This window comes from Eleutherodactylus coqui, chromosome 9 (assembly GCF_035609145.1).
Source record: "Eleutherodactylus coqui strain aEleCoq1 chromosome 9, aEleCoq1.hap1, whole genome shotgun sequence".
Taxonomy (NCBI): Eukaryota; Metazoa; Chordata; class Amphibia; order Anura; family Eleutherodactylidae; genus Eleutherodactylus; species Eleutherodactylus coqui.
The window spans coordinates 53151831-53178335 of NC_089845.1; the positions used below are offsets into that span (position 1 = coordinate 53151831).

At 45.1% G+C, this 26505-nt stretch overlaps 1 protein-coding gene across 5 annotated transcripts in view; it reads right to left on the reverse strand.

Moving 5' to 3' along the window:
* Positions 1–372: 372 nt before the first annotated feature.
* Positions 373–26505, reverse strand: part of KIF13A (kinesin family member 13A) — a 180549-nt gene continuing 154416 nt past the window's right edge. For 2 of the 5 annotated variants that reach the window (XM_066579405.1, XM_066579404.1), the window contains 10 exons: positions 26139–26315; positions 25238–25330; positions 24083–24235; positions 22158–22235; positions 21560–21607; positions 16320–16431; positions 14943–15094; positions 10416–10520; positions 6219–7212; positions 373–3989 (listed from right to left, as the gene is read on the reverse strand). In XM_066579405.1, the coding sequence (XP_066435502.1) occupies positions 3718–3989; positions 6219–7212; positions 10416–10520; positions 14943–15094; positions 16320–16431; positions 21560–21607; positions 22158–22235; positions 24083–24235; positions 25238–25330; positions 26139–26315 (2184 nt within the window). In that variant the 3' untranslated portion in view covers positions 373–3717. Of the gene's footprint in view, positions 3990–6218; positions 7213–7595; positions 7637–10415; positions 10521–14942; positions 15095–16319; positions 16432–21559; positions 21608–22157; positions 22236–24082; positions 24236–25237; positions 25331–26138; positions 26316–26505 lie in introns of those variants that run through there. The other 3 variants (XM_066579407.1, XM_066579406.1, XM_066579408.1) reach the window with 2 other exon arrangements.

A 26505-nucleotide genomic window follows, 5' to 3' on the forward strand; every position in this document is an offset into this window, starting at 1 on the left:
CTCCCTTATCAGTATTTAGCTAAAAATGTTTGTGTATCTCTTATAACAATTCGAGCCTGTTGACCTTTCCCCCCCCCCCTCCAACAGTAATTTAGGGACCATAAAACTTTCACTCCGCTATCAGTGCCTAGACAAAAAAAGTTTGTTTTCTGGTTTGCAGAATTCCTTTTAAGTGCGAACCAATCACATCCATATCTGTGCCTTGTCATAAGTATGTATGTTATAAGTGTGTATAAATATGCATGCCTCTTCAGATCCAATCCATTTAAGCCGGAAGAAGTACCCTGCGTTGGTACGAAAGCTCGCTATTATTACATCATGTATTTTTGTTAGCCATTAAAAGGTATCATATCTACAAGATTACGTCGTTTCTCTTGCTGAGAACAATCACATTTTGCTCTACTGGCTAACACGGTACCAGATCTTTTTTTTCTTCCGGCAAAATGCTGGGCAGCTGGGCGAAACCGAACATAAATACTAAAACATGTTACCACTCATCTTCTGCATCCAGTCCAGTCGGTAACCAAACGGGGATCAGGCAGCAGTATATCCCAATGACTGACGAATTCTATCCTGTAACTTTATAGATCATGTAATCCAGTGATATATTCTGTGTATTCCTACAGTCACTGCCATCTAATCTGCATAATCCAATGACAAAATCAAAAAAATCCTTTATAAACGGTTAATAGCCCCCACTGTAAATGTTCTTGTGCAAAGCCAAGCATCATGTATGTCACCGTTCTCCCCATGACCAGATGATAAATGGGAAGTGCCCACATCTAACTGTGAATTAAAAAGCCTATAAAAATCATCTTTAGGATTGTTTTATTTTTTTTCGACCCCATTGACTACAATGGGAGACTACCATTTTTGTATGTGGGCCGCCAGGCCCCAAGCTTTTTTTTTAGGTTTGTGTGTTCTCTCTCTCTTCTCTGCCAGCCAAAAAATTTGCCATTGACGTGCGCTGCGTCGCAGCGGGGAGGGGCAAAAACTGGGGCGGGGTCAAACACGGCGTGATGCTCACTCGAGTAGCGAGCACCATCGAGTATGCTAATACTCAATCGAGCATCAAGCTCGTTAGAGTACATTCGCTCAACTCTACCGATCTTTCATGCTGCATAAAAGATCAGCAATGAAGCTCATCGCTCATCTTGCAGTTGAAACAGCCACCATTCAGTAGTAAACGGCCGCTGTGTTAGGTGAATAGAGTGGAGCGGGGGAGGAGAGGAGAGGAATCTCCTACACTGCCTTACCCCCCTGCTGTTTGCTCTGTGAGCATGACAGCTCTGCTAGCCCCCGTGCTGGAGCACGGAGACATAGGGACGAGTGTCGGGCATCGTTAGCCCGACACTTTTACTGTGTAAATGGGGCTTTAGCTATTCCATGCAGAGACAAAACCTATACTATGGGGCCCTACGAGCGACATGTGCCACTGTATGCCTAAGGCATAGGTCGCAGCCTTCCGCTGGGAGGTATACATTCAAATAGATTTTTTTTTAAAGAAACTTCTAGTAACAGTCCATAGGAAACATACAGTCATAATGTATGCTGGAAATAATGACATTGTGTAGGCAGGGAAGAGGGAACGGATTAACAACGAATATAAATGATCATCAAAAAGTGGTCAAATCATAACAGCTACAACATGTGAATATTGGATAGAGGAGAAATTGTGCAGCATGCGAGATACTTCCTCTGTCATCATCTGGGAAATTATAAGGCGGGTGAATCAACCATTCTGTTGTAAAAGTTATTTAAGTTTGTTGAGGAGGGACCTAGATGTTCCAGCGAGGGGCGCTACATAGATGGGAGTAGGGAAGGCAACGCCTTTGGTGAGATACGTCCTGTAGAAAAGTTGCAAAAGGGGCGCAACCTCTACAAGGTAGATACCGTCTGGCTGCAGATTGATGAAGGAGGGGAAGCGGAGACTTCCACCTTCCGCAATACAAAAGCAAGCCGGTATCTGAAACGACTCGGGGCGACCAGTGAGAAGCCAACTTCATAGCTGACATATACCTGCAATGAAAGGCAATAATGAAGTGCTTTTTCTGAATTGGCAAATATTTCACCTGCTGCAACAGATAAAAGGTGGAATATATGGCTAATCTGGAAGAAATCAGTGGCAGAATGTTCTTAAATCTGCATGATTTTCCCCACTACATGGGGATACAAACCCCATTAAATATAATGCATTTTGTGCAGTTTCAGCACCGTATCCACAATAAACACGCCATACACCTCAATACCTCTATACCCGCCTTTTTCAGCATCGCACACAGCGCAGTGTTGAGTACCGTAAGATCTAATTTAATGGAGTCTAATGATATGAGCTACGCAGGAAGGCCTGGCGTACGGTGTAGCCTAGAAGGCCTGGCGTACGGTGTAGCCTAGAAGGCCTGGCGTACGGTGTAGCCTAGAAGGCCTGGCGTACGGTGTAGCCTAGAAGGCCTGGCGTACGGTGTAGCCTAGAAGGCCTGGCGTATTGTGTAGCCTAGAAGGCCTGGCGTATTGTGTAGCCTAGAAGGCCTGGCGTACTGTGTAGCCTAGAAGGCCTGGCGTACGGTGTAGCCTAGAAGGCCTGGCGTACGGTGTAGCCTAGAAGGCCTGGCGTACGGTGTAGCCTAGAAGGCCTGGCGTACGGTGTAGCCTAGAAGGCCTGGCGTACGGTGTAGCCTAGAAGGCCTGGCGTACGGTGTAGCCTAGAAGGCCTGGCGTACGGTGTAGCCTAGAAGGCCTGGCGTACGGTGTAGCCTAGAAGGCCTGGCGTATTGTGTAGCCTAGAAGGCCTGGCGTATTGTGTAGCCTAGAAGGCCTGGCGTATTGTGTAGCCTAGAGGACCTGGCGTATGGTGTAGCCTAGAAGACCTGGCGTACGGTGTAGCCTAGAAGACCTGGCGTACGGTGTAGCCTAGAAGACCTGGTGTACGGTGTAGCCTTCATCTCTCAGCTTTCTGATCAGTAAGCAGAGGAATGAATGTTGGAAAAAATCCTGTCTTATTCTTCCATAACTGGAGGCGCACATTACATGTGATGTAAAGAAGAGGTAGGCAAGAACTCTACATCTGTGCTGGCTTTACAGGGACTAGACCGCCAGGCCACTCATCTCCAGAGCCTGCTGTAAAGGAAAAAAGGGACCAAAATAAGGCAACATGGTGTTCATTTCATTTTAGTGACTACATTAATGTGGCCATAAAACAACCATTTGTAATACAAAAGCACAAAGCAGTATTTCCACGGACAGTCACCACGCACGCCGTTCTATACAAGACATCTCCGACTGCCAAGTACTGGGTCCACCATAGTGAACCGATACCAGCTGCTCTACACATTAACACATGCTCTTTGGTAAATAAACAGCTTACGGTACCTTCTTATACAGATACGTATAGTCAGTTGATTTTTTATGAATATTTTTCATAATTTGATTAAAATATAAGCCACGGCCATCACTTAAAGAATAGACATGTACCTGTCTCATGTCTACATTCTATCCTTTAGTCGCGCTTTTCTGTGCAGCAAACCACCCGCCTACAAGGCAGACAAACTAATTAAGAGGCTTCGTTAAAAAAAACTGTTAGAACAATATTCAATACTAGACCGAGTCAACATCTGAGAGGAATTAAAACTGTACAGCTGTACAAAAATAGCTTTTTTTCTCTGTAACCAGTCCATAGGAGTTTATACACAGGGGTGCGGTAAGTGCAAATGCTGCATCTTAGTTTATCCAGGATTTCCTGTTCTCTTGCTTTCTGGAAAAAGCAGATGCGGCTTCATTCCCCGATGGATATTGTGTCCTGGGTGATGGGAATCCTTTCAGTGCTGCAGTCCTCCGCTTGTCTGGGTTGCACGCCTGCGCCCTCATAGTGCTGCCGTTCTCTCGCTCGCTTGGACCAAGTACTTTAGTTAGCCGGTTGGGTCGGACAAACACGCCGTATTTTGGTTTGCAACGGAAGTATTCTTTGCCTTTCACCGTGCCATCGTGTTTGCCTTAGAGAGAAATCAATTTGATGAATACATTTAGTAAATCTCTATTAATGTATATTATTGTCTCGTCTAAGGCCCAATGTCCACGGGCGGGTTTGATTTGCGGAATCTGCACAGGTCACCCACACGGAAGATCCACAATTCAAAGTGCCCACAGGAAAGTAGTGGCATCCGCAACTGAATTTAAGCATTGGGATTTGATTTGCGGATCCTTAGGTGCGGAAAACAAATCCCAGCATGCTCCATTTCAGTGCGGATGGGCTCAATAGAAGTCAATGGGAGCGGACGATCCGCAGTGCATCTGCAAATACAATTGCGGATGCACTGCGGATTTGAAGGTTAAAACCAATTAGGGAGGAGGGGGAAAGGCTTGGAGGTGGGGTTGCGGATGATCCGCAGTGCATCCATGTGCATCTCCGATCTCCCGCAAATGGTTTCCTCAGGTCTCTTGCTGCGGTTATCTGCATGCGGAATCCGATCCGTCTGTGGACATGAGGCCTAAATGAGGGATTATTCATGCGGACGGTACAGTTATTATTACCTTGCATTCTAATAGATTGTGATTGACGATATGGTAACTATTGTCAATTCTTGGAAATTGGAAGTTTTTTAAATTATGGTAAAAAAGGAGAAATCTGGCCAATATGTCATAAATACATTTGAGAAGTTTACACATGGGGATTCTGTGATCTCTGACCCCCACAGATTTCTTGGAGAAAAAGGCTTTATGGCGATCGGATGTGGTTACTGAAAATCCACTACATTCTACACAAACTAATAGGCACGGGCCTCTACGAAGGATGCTGTGCTACATTTCCAGTGACCGAACTCTTAGTTCAGTGAATCTTCACCCATCGTCATCCTCAAACCTTTTGTAGGTTCGAGATTCTGTGCTGATAAAATGTGTAATTTAGGGCCATGTCCACGGGTGGATCTGATCTGCGAGTCACTCGTGCTGAAGATCCGCAAATCAAGCCGCCCATAGGGAAGCATGGGTGTCCATACATGAATTATAGCATGCAGATTTGTTTTGCAGACCTTTTGATCTGAAAAACAAATCGCAGCATCTCCATTTCAGTGTGGTTCCCGTACGGACGGCTTCCATTGAAGTCAATGCAGAAAAGCAAAAGCTTAAAAAAAACTCCACTGTGCAGCAGCGTTTCCACACACATTCACAGTGAAAAAAATAAAAGACTCGGACGGGTAGCAGCGTCCTCGGCCACGGACTGGGTTGGATTCCACTCGCAGAGGAAAAATCGCAGCATGGTGTATTTTTGAACAGAATCTGTGCGGACGGCTTCCATTCCAAGTCAATGGAAGCCGTCCGACCCGTGGCCCGTCCTCAATTAACATGGCGGACAGGTCACGGTTTCTGGCATACTGACCATCCACAGTACAGAAAAGGTAGAGAAAACACAGATACGCAGGGTCGCCAGCCACAGTCAGACCCGGATTCCGTTGTGGGAACTCACATGCGGAATCCAGCTCTGCCATGTGCAGGTGGCCTAAATGCTGCAAGCTGGCAGTAATTCCTGCACAAACTCCTGTCTGTTCTCACGACAGCGCTGCTCAGTTGTGATGGTCAGGTTTAGATGGCATCCTAAGGGTGAGGTCAGACATGGTGGATTTGTATTGTGGCACAAATCCACAGAGAATTACAATATATCGAGGATGGGGTAGCAGAGAATTAATCATGCTGTGGATTTTCACAGTGGATTTCATTCCTTTAGTGTATGTTGGTGCAATCCACAGTGTATCTGGAGCACAATCTGCACTTAACATGTGGATGTGGAATCCATGCACATTTGCTGTGAGATGTGGCCTAACCCTACATACACTATATGGTATTTGCAAAGTGTTTATGAATTAAAGACTGGTCCTTGCATTTGTTCTTGACACTTCCGAATCTGCAACAGACTAGCGAAGGCTTCAGAACCTGGAGGAAGACTAGCAGTAAAAACTATGTTGTGTTTAAAGGGAACCCGTCACCTCGGAACAGCACCGTAAACTAAGTTATGGTGCTGATTAAAAAAAAAAAAAAAAAATGTAAAAACTACCCCAGATCTTTCCCGCCTCCCTGAGCAGCACCATAACTTAGTTTATGGTGCTGTTCTGAGCCGACAGGTTCCCTTTAACAATGAAGGTCCCTCTAAAAAACTTTCCCGTAAAACAGAAGTATGTAACACACTTTATCCAGAGTAAAAAAACTACCAATTTTAGGCTTAACCTTACCTAATTGTACATGAAGTTCAACACCAACCCATAGACCACGGGAAAAATCCACGGTGCCAATATAGCGCACTGTTCCAAACTTGTTGTCCCCAATACATACTTGGTCACCCAAGGACAGCAGGCATACAGCAGAATGGGATGGACAGTCTTCACAATCATCAGAAAGGTCTAGATGATTCTTTTCGGGCAAATGGCTTTCAGAAGAGCAGCGCTGCGAATTGTAACACAACGTGGCCTCTTGTTCCGACAGTTCCTGGTCAGGCGCATTACAGGATTCACAATCTCGACCGTTTCCTCCTTTACTTTCTCCTTTGGAAGAGTACATTTGTGGATTTTCATGGTGTTCCAAGTCTTTTCCATCTTCTGCTCCCATGAATTCCGTGAAGGAATGGTCTTCCAAGATATCACAAGTATGTTCCACAGCAACCTCACAGGGTAAAAAGCGGACAAAGTTTCCTTTATTACAGTCTATAGAAGAGGATACACTTCTACACAATACAGCAGCATCTTTTTCAGTAGTGCAAAGTGGCACTTTATCGAAGGCACTTTTCTCTGTGCAGGTTGGTTGGCTGTTTAGCTCTCCCGGACAGCTGTCCTCATTATGTGCATAAAGTTTGTCATTTTGGACATACTGCGGTCCAGTAAGTTCTTGGTGCTCTTGGCTTTCCAAGTCTCTCGCTTGGATAGTCAATTGATCCATACTTTCACTACAAGGAACTACAATGTCAGAGAGCGTAATATTAGACGCACTATGTGAAACATAACCACTGGTAACACTGCTGGTGGTTGGGCTCCGAGAAACGTCTTTCTCCAAAGAATGAGAACAAACAAAGTCAGCTTTGGAATTCATCCAGTCTGTGTTGTCCAAGCTAGCATTGTAAACACTGAAGTCTGCAAACTCCTCTGGAACATAAGGCTTGAAGTCATGAAAACCAGAGGGACAGATTCCTTTTTTGACCGACCCATCGAATTCAAGGTCGTCCTCTTCAGAATCCTAGAAGAAGAAGAATAGACCAGTCAATAAAACATATTATAAAGCATTTTATGCTTGTGTATAGTAAAAAACAGCAGCATAAGGTGATAAATGGTTTGATCTTGATTGACTTAATACCGAACCAATGATTGCATATTTTATATATAAACATCTCTCACCCGTACCATTTGTCCTCAAGTCCAAGTATATATATATTAGTATACAGACGTACATTAGTCTCCCACCTGTAACACAGGCATAGTGCTGCAGGGTCTCTAAGTGCTAATGGCAGAAAATTTAGCAATGATCTCTTATGACAATTAATTTAAAGGGGTTTATGAAATTGCTATAAATTGCTGTACAGACTTGAGTATCCATCACCAGGCCTACTAAACTGAATTCACCTCCGGGAAGTCTTGTGTACGGTACATGGCACTTCTCAGACCTAAAGATAAGAGAGCAGCAAGTGAACTTAGTAGTTGATCAGGAAACTTGGTGCTTTAATAGCGGACAAGATCATAGAAACTACTTTAGAATCCATGCTTAGTCTTTTCTTACTTGGTTAAGTAGCTTCTAATGCAAGCTTACCATGCAGATCTTATTTCCTTTATTAATACATTTCTGGTGCTCCTAAGCCGGGCCTGGATGTATCGCTAAGCTGGACAGAAGTACTACAAGACCGTAGCTTTAGGCTTTATTCCCACGAGCGTATAACGACCGTCCGATATACGCTATCATCTGTGGGGTAGAAGCACGTGAAAGGATGCACAAATCTAACTTTTGTGCGCCCGTTCACACGGCATGGGTCCCAGCGCATATGCGCCAAGGTCACCATGCCGTTGCCCATTTTCCCTCCCTCCCTCCCCATCGCAGGCTTACCTCTGCTTTCCTCCCAGTTTGCTCTTTGCAATGGAAGAGGGCAGTTCAGGGGCAGAGCTAAACGCCATCCCATCTCCTTAAATTGATGGCTATGGACAGGGGGGGGGGGGGTTAGCTCTGCCCATGTCCCACCCCTTGTCTGCAGCCAGCAATGGAAGGAGGTGAGATGGGCCAGCACTTAGCTCTGCCCCGTCCTGCCCCCTCCCATTGCAAAGAACGAGCGAGGAGGAGAGCAGAGGTGAGCCTGCACGGGGGAAGGGGAGCAGAGGGAGGGTGTTTAGCAGCCTCCAGCCTCCGACCGCTGCCATTAGCTCCCATAAGAGCCCATGTAGCGGCCGATGTATTCCGGCCCCAAAAAATAGTTCCAGGACTATCTTTTGGGCCCAACATAAAAACGCCCAGCGCTAAATTTGGCCTGGCCAGGCGCTTTTACGTCTCAGGAATACGGCCATGTGATCTGATGCATTTGATTCCAATGCATCAGATCACAGCGTATATCGGCCAGACGTGAAAACGGCGGCCCGATATACGCTCGTGGGTAAGAGCCCATAGGCTCATTTTTCCCTTACACTAACAGGAAAAAGAGGACTGACTTAATATATTTTCTTAAGACATAATGCAGCTCTGATAGAAGAATCTGTGGGGTCACAGGTGTTTGAGGACAGGTGCTCTACCATGGACAAAAATTCCATTTATAAGGATGGTTAATAGGGTTATTGGCATGGTTGTATCTTTCACTACTCGGGCTGCAGTCACACGGGCGATTTTCCAATGCGGTTCTGTCTGACTACAATATGGACAGAACTCCCACAAGAAGATGATCCATTCATTTGAATGGGTTAATTCACACACGCGATTTGTCCCGCAAAATCACAGTCCAAGGGTGACTACCCACTACAGTGCTTTTTCACTGCAAAATTCGCAGCATTTTTTTTCTCCAGGGGTCTATGGGACTTGTTAATGTTAAAATCGCATCGGGCAAAATCACGATTTTGCCGCAATGCATTTTTAACATTAGAAAGTGCCATAGAATCCTGGGGAAAAAAACGCAGCAAATTCGCAAACGCTAGTGGGTAGTCACCTTAAATTAGAAAAATTGCTACATGTCCCATTTAGTGCAATTCTTATGGGCGATTGCTTGCTATGGGAGCATAAAAAAACCAAAACACGTGCAACTATGATGCATTTTTAAACGCATGTTACTATGGCGACCACATTAAAAACAAAAAAACAACACAGGAAGTGCAGAGCAATAAAAAACATGTATGCATAGAATAATAAGAGAAAATAAAAAAAAAAATTCTAAACAGAAAAAAAAATTATATATATTTCTTTTTTTTTCTTTTTCTATGTGTTTAGAATTTTTTTTTCTATATATAACATTTGACGTGATGAGTCACCGTTGAGTAGAATCAGTCCTTGAAATAAACAAATGTCTGATGGGAAAAGATCTTAAATAATAAATGATGATGGAAAATGAAGGGGATGAACGATCCGTACACTGAGACATGGGGGAGATGGTCAGACTGCCAGTCATATACTAGAATCAATTATCATGAGTAATATTGGTTGGTTAAATGGTAAAGATATACATTACTTCTTGGGTCATTTTTGTTGAGGAAGAGGTCATTACCGATAGTCACCTGACCACTGCAGCCAATCAGAGGCTGCAGCATCACTGCCAGTTCTCCTGGCATCAGCTCTCACATCCCGAGCGCCATCATGCCAGGAGTTCAGAGTGGTGGCCCTGCAGCGGTCAGGGGATTTCTGGTGACATCATCTTCCACTATCTACTGCTCCTTCTGTTACTTTAGCACAATGGGTGCTACAGGGAAAATGTTGTCCTAAAGCCGACAACCCCATTAACTATTTGGTATATTATATGCAATCTTCCATAGTCAAGCTGATAGCCTCTCTCTATCTACTATTTGTAAATTAGCAAATACAATAGAAGAATTCCCACAGAAAAGGGTTATTGGATATGGGATGTCCTCCAAGTATTCTTCAGGGAAGGAGGCACCAGCATGGATGATCTAGGTAGTCAGGAAGGGTGTTGTAAGGGTTAGGTCAGACAATGGCAACAGAAAAGTTTTAAAAACAGCAGGGAATGAAAACACTAAATGCAATGAAGCTAAATGAATATCAAAGCACATCTTTTCAGCCTGCAGATCTGTTTGCTAATTGGATTACATGACCATTCTGGTGTAGAGGCATTCAATGAATCTAATTTACTATCACAGAGGATATACTGGACATACAGCTGGTGCCAATACACATCCGAAGCCAGTCTAACAGCAAACAGCAGCGCAAGCATTGAGATGACAAGAGCCAAAATAATAACTTACAATGGATTCTTCGTGAATATTATTGCTTTCTACTGGCATGCAGTTGGTGTTAGGTCCGAGGGGCACAGCAGTGCCAGTGTTATTTGGGAGTGATGAAGACATGCTCTGCAAAGGTTAAGATACACAACACATCACATACACCACAGAACATCATGTAGAACAAACAAATGGTGGCAAGTAGGCCGCTTTCACATCTGCGGCGGGGATTCCATTTCCCTGCTCTGTTCGGGGATCAGGAAAGGGTAATCCCCTGGTAGAATGGAACCGCCTTATGATGGAACCAAACAGCACTGAACAGTCCCCATTAACTATAAGGGGGTCCGTTTGGTTACCGCTCAGCTGCCCAGCATTACATACTACACTATTTCTTCTGGTATTTAATGCCGGGTCTGCAACGGACCCTCCGAATGAAAAGTCTAAAGCATATGTAAAAGCAGCCTAATTAGAACATGCAATGGTAACAATACATGAAAACATGCAAAAATAACAGCGGTCATGGTTTATAACACATGCAGTGACACATAATCATGCATGAATAGTCAGCTCTTGGGATAAAGTAAAATACATGAAAACAAAAGAACTTTAACGACTCCCAGCTTGAGCTTTCATACAATGCTGCAGCACAAGGGTTGATGATCTCCACAGATATTTATAGTGTGTTGTGTTTATTGTCTTTTGTGAAGCGCACCACAGCAAGCATTTAGGTCTAATTCCCACCGGCGGATTTCCGCAGCGTTGCCTCGCAGCTATCAGGTTCTATTGAACCTAATAGCGCAATGCTCACGGTGCGGAATTGAACCCCATGAAAGAGCTCATAATCACCCGCGGCATGTTCTATTTGCAGCGGGCGTACGCGCGGAAGGCTTCCATTGCAGTCAATGGAAGCCATCCATCACGCTATCTTCAGATGTAGCACAGCGGAAGATAGTGTGAAAACGCTTTCCCGCCCACCGCCGGCCGCGTCATATGACGCAGCCGGCGCATCACGCGCTGTACTGCGCATGTGCGCCGGCACGGAATACAAGACGTCGGGCAGCGGATCCGGAGGCTAGTATGGGGTCTCTGGGGGGAGGCGCTGTGATGGACTCCGCTGCGGAATTCCGCTTGTAGAGCCCGTCACGGCCGTGGGCACCAGGCTTTAGTATAGTTCCACTAACTGAGAAGGTATCTTGCATAAAAAGGTTATACTGGTAAATAGAACTGAAACAGTAATATGACCTACATTGTACATAACCATATTAAAGAAAAATATGCATAAATTAGAAAGGAGAATACCTCCTGTGATAACGATCCAGTTTATAGAACGTAAGAGCACTAACAACCTAATGGTGACGTTAGCCCTCATGTAGTCCTTTAGCCGACTGTCAGATGTTATTAAAGTCTGCAATGTTTGTATCTATAACGAGCTGTGCACAAACATGGCGAAAACACCTTCCATATCTGGAATTTTTCACATCACAATCGGAATACCCCATTAAGTAAAGGCATATACCAACAATATGCAAGGACAATCTAGGGTTAAAACTTTTTTAATGTCCTCTGAAGAATGTTTTCACTTCCGAATGAGTATTTTTTTTGCATATTTGCCAAGTTATAACTTTTACTTTATTATATTAGTTTTGCTTATTTCTGTGCTTTCGGCCAGGGACTTATGAGTCATTTGTCTAGTCAGGGTACATTCACTGTAAATAGCATAGAGACGCGAGTGTGTGCAGTTTTTAAAGTATCTAAACTCTCCCAAATACATAGAGGATATAAACCTACATAAAAGCACAAAAATATAGCTTCAATGTAAGCTGGAAGCATTAGTAATTGGTGATAGACCGGTTCCAACATTGTTACTCCTGCAAGAAGAATGTTTACTCCTTTACTACTAGTGGATGGACTAGGTACAATCTCCTCTACATACCAGTCCCACAAAAAAACAAGCTCTCAGTCATCTACATTGATGTATAAATAAAAGTTGTTTTTTTTAAAAACACAGCGGCCTTAAAGGAGATGTCTCGAGGAAGCAGTTAAATTTTTTTTTTGCCCAGTCCCCCCCATTAAGTACACATTACTAAGCCCCCCTGTAAATGACATTTCTAGCTGGTTTGTACTTACCGTTCCAGCGTTTCAGCAACTTATAAAAGTTTCCTCAAGATGGCCGCCGGCTCTTTCCCCGTCGCTCGCTGCAGCCCGACGTGCGCGCTCCCGAGACGCCGCCAGCTGTGTCTCCATGGCAACCGGACGCATCGCAGCCGCCGACCAGACGCCCCGCAGCCGCCGACCAGACGCCCACCGCCAGGCAGCAGGTAACCGGCGCTAGCCCCCGGCTCCCCAGCGCTAGACCCTCAGCCCAGGTGAAGGCCCCGGAGCCCAGCGCTAGGTTCCGGAGCCCAGCGCTAGTTCCCCCGGCTTAGCGGCAGCCCCCCCCGGCCTAGCGATAGCCCCCCCATCACAGCGACAGCCCCCCCCCGGCCTAGCGACAGCCCCCCCATCGCAGCGACAGCCCCCCCCCGGCCTAGCGGCAGCCCCCCCCGGCCTAGCGACAGCCCCCCCATCGCAGCGGCAGCCCCCCCCCGGCCTAGCGACAGCCCCCCCATCGCAGCGACAGCCCCCCCGGCCTAGCGCTAGTTCCCCCATCACAGCGGCAGCCCCCCCCGGCGCAGCGACAGCCCCCCCGGCGCAGCGGCAGCCCGGCGCAGCGGCAGCCCCCCCGGCGCAGCGACAGCCCCCCCCGGCGCAGCGGCAGCCCCCCCCGGGCGCAGCGACAGCCCCCCCGGCACAGCGGCAGCCCGACGCAGCGGCAGCCCCCCCCCGGCGCAGCGGCAGCCCCCCCCCCCGACAAATCACTTACCTGGGAGGCTTCTCGGGGCTGCTGGGCTGGGCTGGGCTTCTCCGCTGGGCAGCTCCAGTTTCTGCACCTTCCTCTAACAGAGGAAGGTACAGAATGGCCGCTGCAGCGCGCTCCCGAGCAGTGACAGCTCGTCTGCGCATGCGCAGAAGAGCTGTAGCGGGGAGCACACTGAAGCGGCTCGTGCGGAATGGAGAAGACCGGACTGCGCAAGCGCGTCTAAAAAAGCAAGCTGCCAGCGAATTTAGACGGAACCATGGAGACGAGGACGCTAGCAACGGAGCAGCTAAGTGGAATAACTTCTGTATGGCTCATATTTAATGCACAATGTACATTACAAAGTGCATTAATATGGCCATACGGAAGTGTATAACCCCACTTGGTTTCGCGAGACCACCCCTTTAAGGGGTTAATAATGTAACTGATGATTATCGTTCAGTTAATCATTGGATCGTGACAGTTGTTCAGTGTAAACAGGCCAACAATTGATCTCTGGGCGCTCCGCCTCCATACAGCGAGCAATATCACTTCTGTGTGAAAGCATAGGAGCCATAATCTTTGGGACAATTGTCGGGCACTTAAGCATAATACCATGTGGTACTGGTGCATCTTGTCTCCACCAGCAGCTAGGGGCAGACCGGCCTTAGTTGGAGGCAATGCCCCCGTCACGCCCCTAGCTGCTGATTGGCTTCTGGTCTCTGCTGTCCCGGCGGATAGGAGAATGACAGTGGAGCCGGAAGCACAGAGGGGAGGCTGGCGGGGAGGGAACTAACCGTGGGGCCGTGACCGGACACATGCCAATGGAGATGGGAGCTACTGGTGTGCCGGGGACCAGACTGACAAACCCCTGTAAGCCACTCGGGCTCTGCGCTCCACCGCTGTGCTGGGCGCCTGGAACCAGGACTGGTCTGAACCGTAACCCGCGGCGCTCCTGCGCTGACAGTCACCCCATCCTCACGTCAGCTGCAATGCGTGCTGCTGTCGCTGAAGGTGGCCGCACTGATACCTTGCTGGCCCAGATGTCTCTGTCCCCATCCCCCAGTGGCTGTCTGCCACTTTCTTCACTCTTTGTCCCGCTGTTACCTTGCGGGCCCCACTGTCTCTGTCCCCACACGCCGCCGGCTGTCAGATCTCCCAGTCCCCCGCCGGCTGTCAGCTGCTTTCTTCACCCTCTGTCGAGAAAGCCAATCGGCAGCTGTGGGCGTTGACTATAACTCCACCCCCACAATCCCAGGTCTCCACCCATAGTTCCAGTGGAGACCAGATGCACCAGTACCATACCATGTAATAACCAACCTAACCAGCGAGCAGCCGCAGTCTGGGTCATGGGGTAATAATGAGGATAAACATTTTCTGCTGCTGTCCTGTTCTTTTTTTCCAGACATTTCCAATTAAAGGTAGTTGATTTCAATATTTTAATCCAACCTATGATTGACTTGATTGCAGCAGAGAAATCGTAAGCAGTGAGCTCTACTTTGCCCCAATAACCAAGATCTATTCTCCATGCTGTACATTATGCTATGTAGATGTCCGTATATACATGCAGATATAATTACTAGTAAGCCTCTATATGCACAGGTGATTCCTAAAGACTTCTACTTAGCGCTACATTTTTCTTGTTCAGTCCAATAGCAGGTTAGTATAAAACCACTTATACAAGCACACAAATAAGACGTCTGCCCTGCATATACCTCTTGACCAAGCAATGGCTGGGTTTCAATGGGAACCTTTCTTTTGTTCTCTTCTCTCACAGGCATTAATGGTTTAAAAAATTTTGGTGGGTGGGGAGAGAATGTTTTGAATGGACTTGATATTAAGGCCTGTGGGCTTTCGGGGGCGCCACCTGAAAAAGGAAAAGACATATTATTCAATTACTGATGTATCTCCTACTAGGTTGTATTTAGAAGTATGACGGTATGTTTGGCAGAAATTTCCTTTTAGGGATTCTGGTCATTTGGTACACAGACTCATTGCCCTGATTGTACTATGCAGCATACACCAAATGCCAACTTTATTAGAGACACCCATCAATTGTTCTTTTGGCCTTCAGAACAATTCATTGTGGCGTCCATCCTCAGCTATCAGAGGACCCAGGGGGTTCCAAAAAAACATTCCCCACACCATTAAGCTAAATTCACATTTGCGCTATAGATTTCATTTTCCTGCTCCATTATGGGAAAACCAAATCCCTTGGATGAACTGATCCGTCTCATAACGGAACCAAACTGTGCCGAACGGACCCCATTAACAATAATGGGATCCGTTCGGTTTCTGCACCTGTCCAACATTTTTACTGGATGAAAAAGTCCTGCATGCACAACTTTTTCATCCGGCATTGCATGCTAGATGTGCGCCGGAGGCTCTGACAGATGTGAATAGAGGCTTACTCCACCTCCAATAGCTGGTAGGGTTGATACCTGAGAGGAAGGGTTCATCGATTCATGCAGCTTACGCCAAGTGCTGTCTTTCCCATCAGCATGGCCTCAGAGAAATCTGCATGCATCTGCCCAGGTGCTGTTTTTCCACGGCTCATTTACAATTGTGTCCTCTTTTGCTCACCAGAGTTTTGCCTTTCTGTTGCTCTTAGACAGCAATGGTGCTCAAACCGGTTGTCTGCTGTTATAGCCCATCTGTGTGCAAGACGTGGATTTAGATGCATTGGTTTGAGCACCAGCGTTGTATGCAGCTGCAATTTGCTGGACAGTGCACCATATTTTTGTCAGAACATTTCTTGACATCCTCCTACAAGCCCTTTGCTTTCAACCCCAGGATCCCCTTTTGCTGATGTTTTTCTTCCATCATATCGTTCTCAGTATACTCAACATTGCACCGGAAAACAAAATCTTGGTCGTTTTTGAAATCCTGGCCCCAGGTCACTCAAATTCACCATTGTAATGTGGATTCACACTGACCTGGATGGCCTAAAAACGTTCTCGCTTGATTTTATATTCCACTCCGGATCATATGTCTAATTTCCATACAGGGAAGGTCCAATCGTGTAAGGATAGGACTCTCGAGTAAAGTGGTCATTCATTGCATGTTAACATTATATAGTCCAAGAATATTACCTCCCCCAGTGTCTCTTCTTCTAGGTGATTCGTTGAGCTGACTCCCATAGCCTAGTACATCTTTGTGACTGGAGGAGTATTCGGAGACATCCAGTTGGCTTTCTGACCATCCCTAGTGAAAACGGGCCAAAATCAAAACCTCACAAATATACAGCTAAGACAGTACAAATATTTTCCAGAATATATTACTAAATTTAAAGAGCGTACTTGGGCAGAACAATTGCTCAGTTGATATCTTTGCTGTTCTCTAAGTGGACAAACCCATGAGGCAGGGTTGTAGATTTAAAGAAAACATACACCTTGCATTGGACAAGTGGTCATTTGACTGATAGCTATTCCTTCTAATCCCCCCCATTTACATGTACAGTCAACTCAACACAAGTTAAATAGTGGAATGAGCTTAAAACCCAGATGCAACAATTATCACTCAAAATTCGTTCAAATGATTGCATATGAGCGATAATCATTGTGTGTAAATACTACCATCGTTCACTCTTCGGCTGAATGATGATTTTAAGGTGAGCTTAAAATCCATTGTTCCGCCAGAGAAAGCACAGGGACTGCACGCTGTGTTCTGTACGGGAGCGCTGATTACATTGTATTCAGCTGACAGCCCTTGCGAGAACAAAGGAGCTTGATTGCAGAGCTCAGATCACTTGCTGTGTTTTGCAGGCAGCTCCAGGAGGCTCATTTACATGCAAATTAAGCTAATAAAAGGGCTAATTGACATTAGCGACCATTAGCAATTTATGCAAAATGATCACTAGAGCTGTCAATCTTTCAATCGTTTGAAAGATTGTCTTTGCATGTAAATGATCTTTAGACCAGACAACTTTGCTTTCGCCTTCTCTCCCTTGAGAAAAAAAAAAGCGAAACAAATATTGAGTATGCAGAAATCCAACAAGTCCGACCCTTCTCCCTCCCTCTCCCGAGTTAAGCCAATATTCATCTTGGAAACATTTGTGTTGGAATAATTTTGGTTACTTTTTTATTCCTGGTGGAGTGCATAAAAATCCTGACTTCTATTGTGGTTATTGTTTTCTATGAGAACTTCAGTTTTGATAATAAGATTTTTCAATATTTGGTATTATTTTTTTAGTCTCTCAAAGGCCGCCTGCAGACGGGCGGGTCGGATCTGGCTGCGATGATTCTCGCCGCAGGACCCGACCCGAGCGCTTGCAGAGAGCGGCGCATACTCACCCGCGATCACGGCACCGGCTGTTTGATGTGCCGGCTTGCTCGGCAGCCGGCGCATGCGCAGACCGGAGCCGGCGGCTGGGCCCTGCACAGAAATAGAGCATGCCGCGGTTTGTTTGCCAACGCAATCCTATGGCAGCTTCCAACGGCAGAAATTCCGCGGGAAATCTCGCCGCGGAATTTCCGCCTGTCTGCAGGCAGCCTAATGTGTCTTTAACATTTAACTTTATTCTTTAATTGTACTGTACTGGTAGATTTCTATACACAGTATGCCGCTACAGACATTGTGTCTGTGTATAATATCAACAAGCATTGATAGAGAACTGTCATCGAACAAGTTCGGGCACAGCCAGGTCCAGATAAAGGTTCCAGCATTACCATCACCTTTAAAAGTATACAAGATGCGAATCACAAGGAGACATACAACGCATTTCGGAAAACAGTTCCATCTTCATGGCATAAACAATAAAAGCAAATGATGTTCCTCATAGAATAGCAGCTTACAACGATCAGGTGATCAGATAAACAAACATTTTTTTCTCTAATAGAAACAATATCCAAAAATTGTTCATTATACTCAGTAGAAGAAGTAATTTATAAATCTTTAATGCTTTTATTTTAAAATCTTCCCCATTCCTAATTGAAGCACAGTCCAAAAGATTTTTTCTATCAATATTAGCTACAATATTTTTCACCCCCCTTCCCACCCCAGGACATAAGTTAAAGGGGTTGTCCCGCGCCGAAACAGGTTTGTTTTTTTTTCAAACCCCCCCCCCCCCCCCCCGTTCGGCGCGAGACAACCCCGATGCAGGGACTTAAAAAAAAACCGCACAGCGCTTACCTGAATCCCCGCGCTCCGGTGACTTCTTACTTACCGGTTGAAGATGGCCACCGGATTCTTCTCCCTCGGTGGACCGCAGGGCTTCTGTGCGGTCCATTGCCGATTCCAGCCTCCTGATTGGCTGGAATCGGCACGTGACGGGGCGGAGCTACACGGAGCCGGCATCCTGCACGAGCGGCCCCATTGAGAAAAGAAGAAGACCCGGACTGCGCAAGCGCGGCTAATTTGGCCATTAGATGCCGAAAATTAGTCGGCTCCATGGAAACGAGGACGCTAGCAACGGAGCAGGTAAGTGAAAAACTTCTTATAACTTCTGTATGGCTCATAATTAGTGCACAATGTACATTACAAAGTGCATTAATATGGCCATACAGAAGTGTATAACCCCACTTGCTGCCGCGGGACAACCCCTTTAATGTTCTGGCTGTGAATGGGTTTCCGTAAATAGACGTAAAAATATGTCCTTTTGATGATCGGCACAGCTGATCCCATGCCTTCCTGTGGGGATAGCCAGCTGTGACTGACAGCCAGCCTACCGATTCAGCAGCGGGGATTGGTGAGAACACTAACCCCCACTGGTAATGCCTTACACACTGCAATCAATAGTGATTGTGACATGCAAAGGATTCACAGAGAGAGGGCCTTCCCTCCATTGCACACCAGGAGGTAGTCTATGTAACTCCCATACCATCTGACGTGGGTGGAGAAAGAACAGCCATCACAAAAAAAACAGAAGCTTCCTCCCAAATGGCCATAAATATATTTGCCAATGAAAAGGAACACATCACCCCCACTGAAGCGCCTTGCTACTGGAGAAAAGAAAAATTGTCCATCAAAACTAAAATACTTGTGGTTAAATAGAAATTCTATGGTCATTAATAAAATCTAATTTACTTATAAGGCTTATGAGCAGTAGGACTGAAAAAATGTAGTAACTGCTATTAGACCCTCAACATGTGGGATAGGAGGATAAAGAGCGATAACATCGCCAAGTCATCCAACCAAGACCATCACTCCAATCAAAATCAGAAAACACATGTTTGGTATCCCAATTCCACTCATTCCCCTAATCTCTCTCACAACCTGCTACAATAGGGCATAAAGTGAGAACGAAAATCCTGATGTGGATCTTTCGTAGAGAGTGAAAATTAGTGACCCCTGGGTAAAGAACCTAGAAATCAAAAATCCTCTGATTAACAGCTCCCAAGACAGGGCCTTTGTGTTGTTAGGCCAGTAGTTTTTAAATGTTTCTATGGCTTGTGGAAGGAAATATAAAATATTAAAATTACATTAATCTACTTTTGTAATTTATTTAATTGGCTGCAATATATGGGATGTACTAAAAGTACTATGGCAGGATCAGCTTGGGATTGCCTTTGCTGGGGTCAAAAAACAAGTGTTCCCCGAAACATGCAGGCGGCAGCCAGAAATATGTTTCAGCTGACACTCAGCCAGATTATTATTTAGCACGGTTACATAGAAAAATAAAACCATAACAGTAAAGGAAGAAATCCAACAGTAAAGGAAGAAATCCAACCCTTGCCTGTCCGGAACTTGGCTAAACAGAATTATCCCTCTAACAACTGGTGGGCTTCAACTGGTAACTTACTGTGGGACCTCAGGTACAGCAGTAATGGAGTACCAGCTGCTCCTTTAGGCCAGTCTCGCACGGGTGTATTGTCATTGTGCACGCACAATTCTCCAGCACGCAGCATGCAATGCAATAGCCCATTGATTTCTATTAGGCCACTGACACACATGTGCCAAAATAGTACAGAGGGGTTGGTGGCACGCAGCAAGTGCGCATGTCATTGCATACTTGCTGCATGCTCGCGGACGAGAGAGATATGCTCGTGGTATGCCGGCACACTCGTTCGTGTGAGCCTGGCCTAAGTATCCACCCACTGGCTTACGTCATTAATCAGCCAGCAGGTGGTGCTCTTCCAGTTGTTCCACATATAACAGAAACCTACGAGAGATATACCTCCCTTTTATGACCACAGCTTTATCTTTATCACAGTACATATTAAAAAACACATGTCTGACGTGGCCAATCCTGTGATGGGGAATCAGTCAGCAGCACCCAGGCACTTTGCACAACATCATGGTGGCAACGTTGCTTCATTTTCATTTCAGGGTATAGCGAAAGTCTAAAAACCACACTGAGGTGAATAGAAGTCAAAACTAGTTCATAGGGAAGCTAAATGGATATTTTTATTACAAACGAGAGCTCCTAAAGGGTTAAATATCAGGCATGATCTCTCATTATACTATGAATGATTTGTATGATTATGTCATGTAATGAGGGTGGAGTTTTTGCCTATTGGTTTATCTGATCACCTGATCGTTGTAAGCTGCTATATAAGCAATGGCATTTGCTTTTATTGTTCATACATGAAGATGGAATTGTGTTCCAAAATGAGTTGTATTTCTTCTTGTGATTCGCATCCTGTATACTTTGAAATGTGATAATAAAGTTGTAAGTTTTAAGTGGAGGTAATATGACACAGATGCTGCCGGGCAGAAGTGAACATCTGCCAAAGCAACAAAGTTCCATTGGTCAAGGGTTTAAGCCACTGAGCTGCTGTTACCAGCTGGCTCCCAAAACCACCCAGAGCAGGGCAAGAGGTGCAGTAAACACAAATTTGTGCGGGAGAGCTCTCAGCCAAGCAGGGTCCAAAAGGGCAGCTCAGTGCTAATGGTTAAAATCCCATGCATTTCTAAGGTGTTTCCATATTTTTGTACACCCCTTGTATATCCCTCTACACTTTTCTCTCAAAGTAGATGGCCTTACTCAGCAAGTCTGCTTACTAACAGATCAAACAGTACAGAGATCATTTCTGCTGTGAAATCTGCATTGCTGTGCTGGAACTTATTCGATTTCAGTGGATTCTGGCGCTCTGAATCTTTTCTGGACATGCCTATTGTTCTTGGGCGATGCATAATCATGGGGGATCTATTACTATGGACATACAGAACAGCCATTACGAGGGAACCCCTTAAGCCTGCCCATTACATAGATGTCAGGATACAGAAAATCTGTTCCGCTGTTGACATTCACCTCTATCTTAACGTGGGTTGGGATTAATTGCATCTTCCATCTAAAAGGAAATAATTACCTTTTTAGGAAGATGTATTTTCCCATCTGCAATCTATTTCTGCCTTTTCTTGAAAAAAAAAAGTAGATAAATAAAAAACGTACCTTATCTTCTTCATCACAGCCAGACAGATCCAAACGACTAGAGGATACCTACAAATGAGATATTAGAGTATAACAGATGCTAAAGACTACTGATATCAGCCTAAGGGGGCCTAAGGGAGTGTACATTCTTCTATCCTTTCTTTTTTTAGCATGTATATGAATATTTCCAGACCTCCCGATTTCCTGAACATTTATATATACTAAGACCGCAAAATAAATCAGGATGAACAAGTGCTGATTTTAATGCTGACTGAAACCGAACGACGAGCGAGAACCTCCCGATTCTTGTTCATCATTCAGTCGTTTGCCCGCCTTTAAACTGAGCGATTATTGTCCAGTTTCGCTTGTTTGAACTATTTTCTGCATGCAGAACTGTTTCTTCCAGTATTTTGAGCCGCATCTGTGATGGAATTTCTGGCCAGAGGTTCCAAGGCAAATGGGAAACCGGCCTTATCATGTGTGTCACATCACTGCAACTTTTACATACAACCTCTAGGTGTAGACACCACTTTCTGGAGCCATAAACCACATTACAGTTCTTGAAAGTAACAGAAGCAATGTCATAGTGTTCTCAAGTGCTCTGAAGAAACATACTTACATTGTGCATATTGGGGGTGCTGAGGCTTCTCCGAATGTGCTTTGTTTTGTTAGAAATTGCTTCCTTCACTGTAACGGCCTGGAAGCAGAGATTAAAAAGGTACAAGAGTTGTCAATTAACTTTACTAGGACAGGAGTTGGGTAAAAATGGGTTCATCTATTGAGCAATTCACAATCTGAAATTTCTTATGTGGTCTACAAGGTGACACCTCTAAGGCTTTATGTAAACGGTTGTACGACGGCTCCATATTGTACAAAACGCAATACCTCCATATTCCTCTTATTTCATGTAGAGGTTTTTTTTTTTGATTCTGTACAAATCCATCATACAAAACCATGGTAGCCTCCATTGCATGCTGTATTAAAGCCCATTTAGACAACGATTCTTGCTCAAAAGCCATCTTTTGAGTGATAAATCATTGTGTGCATTTACACGGCAAGATGATCTCTCAAAATTCGCTCAAACGGCAGTCTGAGTGACAGTTTTGAGCGTTCACTTTGCACAAGTGTGTAAATGAAGGCTCACGCTGTATGCAGAAGACAAGTGGGACCGCTATCTACTGCATACAGCTGTTGTCTTCTCGGAGTGCTCAGCTGGTATACAGCAGAGTGCTCCGAGCAGGGTATGCAGAACACAGCTGGAGTGCTGTCTTCTGCATACTCCTGCTGTTTTCACAGAGAGCACAGCTGAGCGATCCGAGCGGGGTATACAGAAGACAGCTGCAGCGCTGCCTTTTTCATACTCCGGCTGTGTCCTCAGAGTGCTCAGCTGCTATACAGCAGAGCGCTCCGAGCGGGGTATGCAGAACACAGCTGCAGCTCAGTCTTCTGCATACTCCTGCTGTTCACAAAGTGCACAGCTGGTATACAGCTGAGCGCTCCAAGCAAGGTATGCAGAACACAGCTGGAGCGCTGTCTTCTTCATACTCCAGCTGTGTTCTCCAAGCAGGATACCAGCTGAAACAATAGTATCAGCAGTACCCCGCTGAGAACTGAGTGCGCGGCACTGATAAGGCTCATCGTTCTTTTTCAGACAACGAAGAACGACTCGTTAATGACAACTGCACTATGGCATGTCCGTGCAGTTAGACCCAATGATTCTCGCTCAAAAGGCGGCTTTGAGCGAGAATCATTGGGTCTACATAGGCCTTTATACATTCTCCCCTAGAAGCAGCGATATCTTCAGCCCGTATCTTTTTCTTGCACTTTATCAGCTAATTTATGACACCAACAAAAATAAACTTTGTTGTGGTCAGAAGTTAGCTGATAAGAACATTCAGGAGTGGAGAAAGCTGAGGGGAACAACCATGTTGGTCCAGCTTCACCGACAGATCTTATATTAAGACACAGACTGCAAAATCTATATACAAGGATATAGAAGCTGAAGAAGACAAATGGTGCCACCTTCTTAATTAAATTCTATTGTAAAAATGATTGTCATCCCAAAACACATGCATTTAAGCCCCCCCCCCCCCCCTCATCTGATAGCCTGTCACATTCTGGAGGCCTCCTCTGTGTTTTTCAGCCACATTCCTGCCGTGCAGCTGAGAGGAGTTATTTTCAGTTTCACATCTATCCCATGATGCATCAGCACAACATTAGCTGAGACTATTCTATTTCTGTCTGCTGGGGGGACAGTTTAGTTGCTATCACCTTCTATATTCACCTAAATAGGCTACAGACCATAAGTATTACAAGTCAGGAAGGTGAGCTGTGGTCTCCTCTATTATAACTGTGTGATCATTAACATTAAATGTGATAGGAGTATGTCTGTCCCCATCTAGACTATTTCTGTGGTAGGGATCATGTAATACCATCACACAGACTAAGAATCGGATGAGAAGCTTCTAGGACAATTCTATAAAGTTTGATTTGAAAACAAACAAAACATGCGCACATTAATTATTTTGCTGTGGGGCTACTTGCCTGCCTTAATCTCTCCAGACTCAGAATGTTCTCCACCTGCAGCACGCCACGCGTATATTTTTCAATGTATGTTTCTCCATCAGATGTTGCCTCGTACTCACTCCGTGCTGCCATCAAAGCTAGTGTTTCTCTGTCTTCAGTCTCTTCTGTTGCCTGATAACCAAATCAGTGTCACCAGATTTATTACCAATAGCAAATGTGGATAGATATGCTGCAGGATACCATACGGAACCTCCATGTCTCCCCATATCACATCTTGTATCCAAGCTAGAGGCAATACAACAGGGTACTAGAGCCCCCATGCCGCCTGTATCACATCTTGTATCCAAGCTAGAGGTGGTACAACAGGGTACTAGAGCCTCCATGCCTGCCTGTATCACATCTTGTATCCAAGCTAGAGGTGGTACAACAGGGTACAAGAGCCTCCATTCCTGCCTGTATCACATCTTGTATCCAAGCTAGAGGTGGTACAACAGGGTACTAGAGCCTCCATGCCTGCCTGTATCACATCTTGTATCCAAGCTAGAGGTGGTACAACAGGGTACTAGAACCTCCATGTCCACCAGTATCACATCTTTTATCCAAGCTAGAGGTGGTACAACAGGGTAGTAGAACCTCCATGCCTGCCTGTATCACATCTTTTATCCAAGCTAGAGGCAGTACAACAGGGTACTAGAGCCTCCATGCCTGCCTGTATCACATCTTGTATCCAAGCTAGAGGTGGTACAACAGGGTACTAGAGCCTCCATGTCCACCAGTATCACATCTTGTATCCAAGCTAGAGGTGAGGTGGTACAACAGGGTACTTGAGCCTCCATGCCTGCCCGTATCACATCTTGTTTTTAAGTTAGAGGCGGTACAACAGGGTACTAGAGCCTCCCTTCAAGTGTTCAGTTACTGCCATAAATGATCCTTTTGCTCCAATATTGTAATCACTTACTTATATTAATTTTACAATCACAGGGAAAACGTCATTTAATTCTGACAACTTCTAGGGGAGGGATTTTGTTTGACAATGAGTGTATATATACTAACACAAATTCAGAAATATCATATCTCTATAAGAATACAATATTGTATACTTCTTATAAACCACAGACATTCAGGCACTGGTGATAATAAGAGCTAAACTTGGTAATCATTTAAGAAAGTCACCTTTGGGATGTTGGACACAATTTCATAGCTGACTCCGCTGGCATAAAGAATATTCTTCGTAGACATCCTTCGCTTTAAGCTTTGTGTGAAGCTCTGCGAGAAGAAATTAGTCTCTGATTGAAAAGTAATTTAATGGTCACTAATCTTTCAAACAGCTTGTGTTTATGTGATAGCCAGTGTGATAACTAGCAAAAGTGCAAATCACTTTATTTACCTAATATGAGGTTTTAGTGCTGAAAAATCCCTCTAAAGTGCTGACCACTAGGAGTCTCACTTCCTTCTAATTTGCTGTCCACTCCCTGTTGTAATGTGAAATCCGTTTCTACTAACAGAGACACCAAGACGGATTATAGGAAGTGGTGGTTGGTGTTGTCTCATGCTGCCCATAGAAATCTATGGAAGGGGGTGGAGGCTGCTGCAGAGTGAGAGAGAAGCAAAGAGACTCACACAGAGACGTTGCAGCAGCTAATAGAAAGTGGCTTACTGTCTCACAGCTACTGAAATCACATGTACACTGCTCAGTACTGCTGTATAATACCCTCCATGATGGTGTTATTTATGTGGGTTTGCTACAGAGATTTAGAGAAAAAGGGATTCTGCTCTCCTATGTTTGCAGTGTATGTATGGATCCATTATAGCAACTAGTGTCCACCAACCAGCTCAGAAAAAAACTGAGAATTAGAGTGGAAGCTTGCAAAAGGGAAGCTAGTGAAGAATGAAAGATACAAGTTATATGCTGGCCAGAAATATAGTTATTCCTCATGTACACACAGCAGTTTATTCTGAGAGGTCACCTTAAAGTGTGGGTCATTTGGTGATCATACTTCCCTTTTTTATAACCAATTTGAGAATATGAAACAGTGTGTGATGGACTTTATTATAGTTAATACATGACAGTTACCTGCTTATTATATACATTTACAGCAATTCTTTTTCGGAGAACCAGCTCCATAGCAGCAGGATGACTTAGCTGTACTGTGACCTTCACAATGAGATAGATACGCTCATTCTGGGAAGTCAATTTGTTCAAGTGCACCGAGTCATGGATTGCCGAGTCCCAAGAGGCAGTGGCGGAAACCTACACATTACGGAAAACCAGAGAGAATTAGTAAAACATTGATCATTATTCTCAATATGATAGAAGTGTCTAAGAGTAAGACAGGATAATGACGGACAATGAAACCTCTCTAAGGCTGCTGTTAGGCGAACCATGTTATCATATCCCAAAGATCATCTCTTCTGTGCTTCCACACAAGAGCAAAAATCCC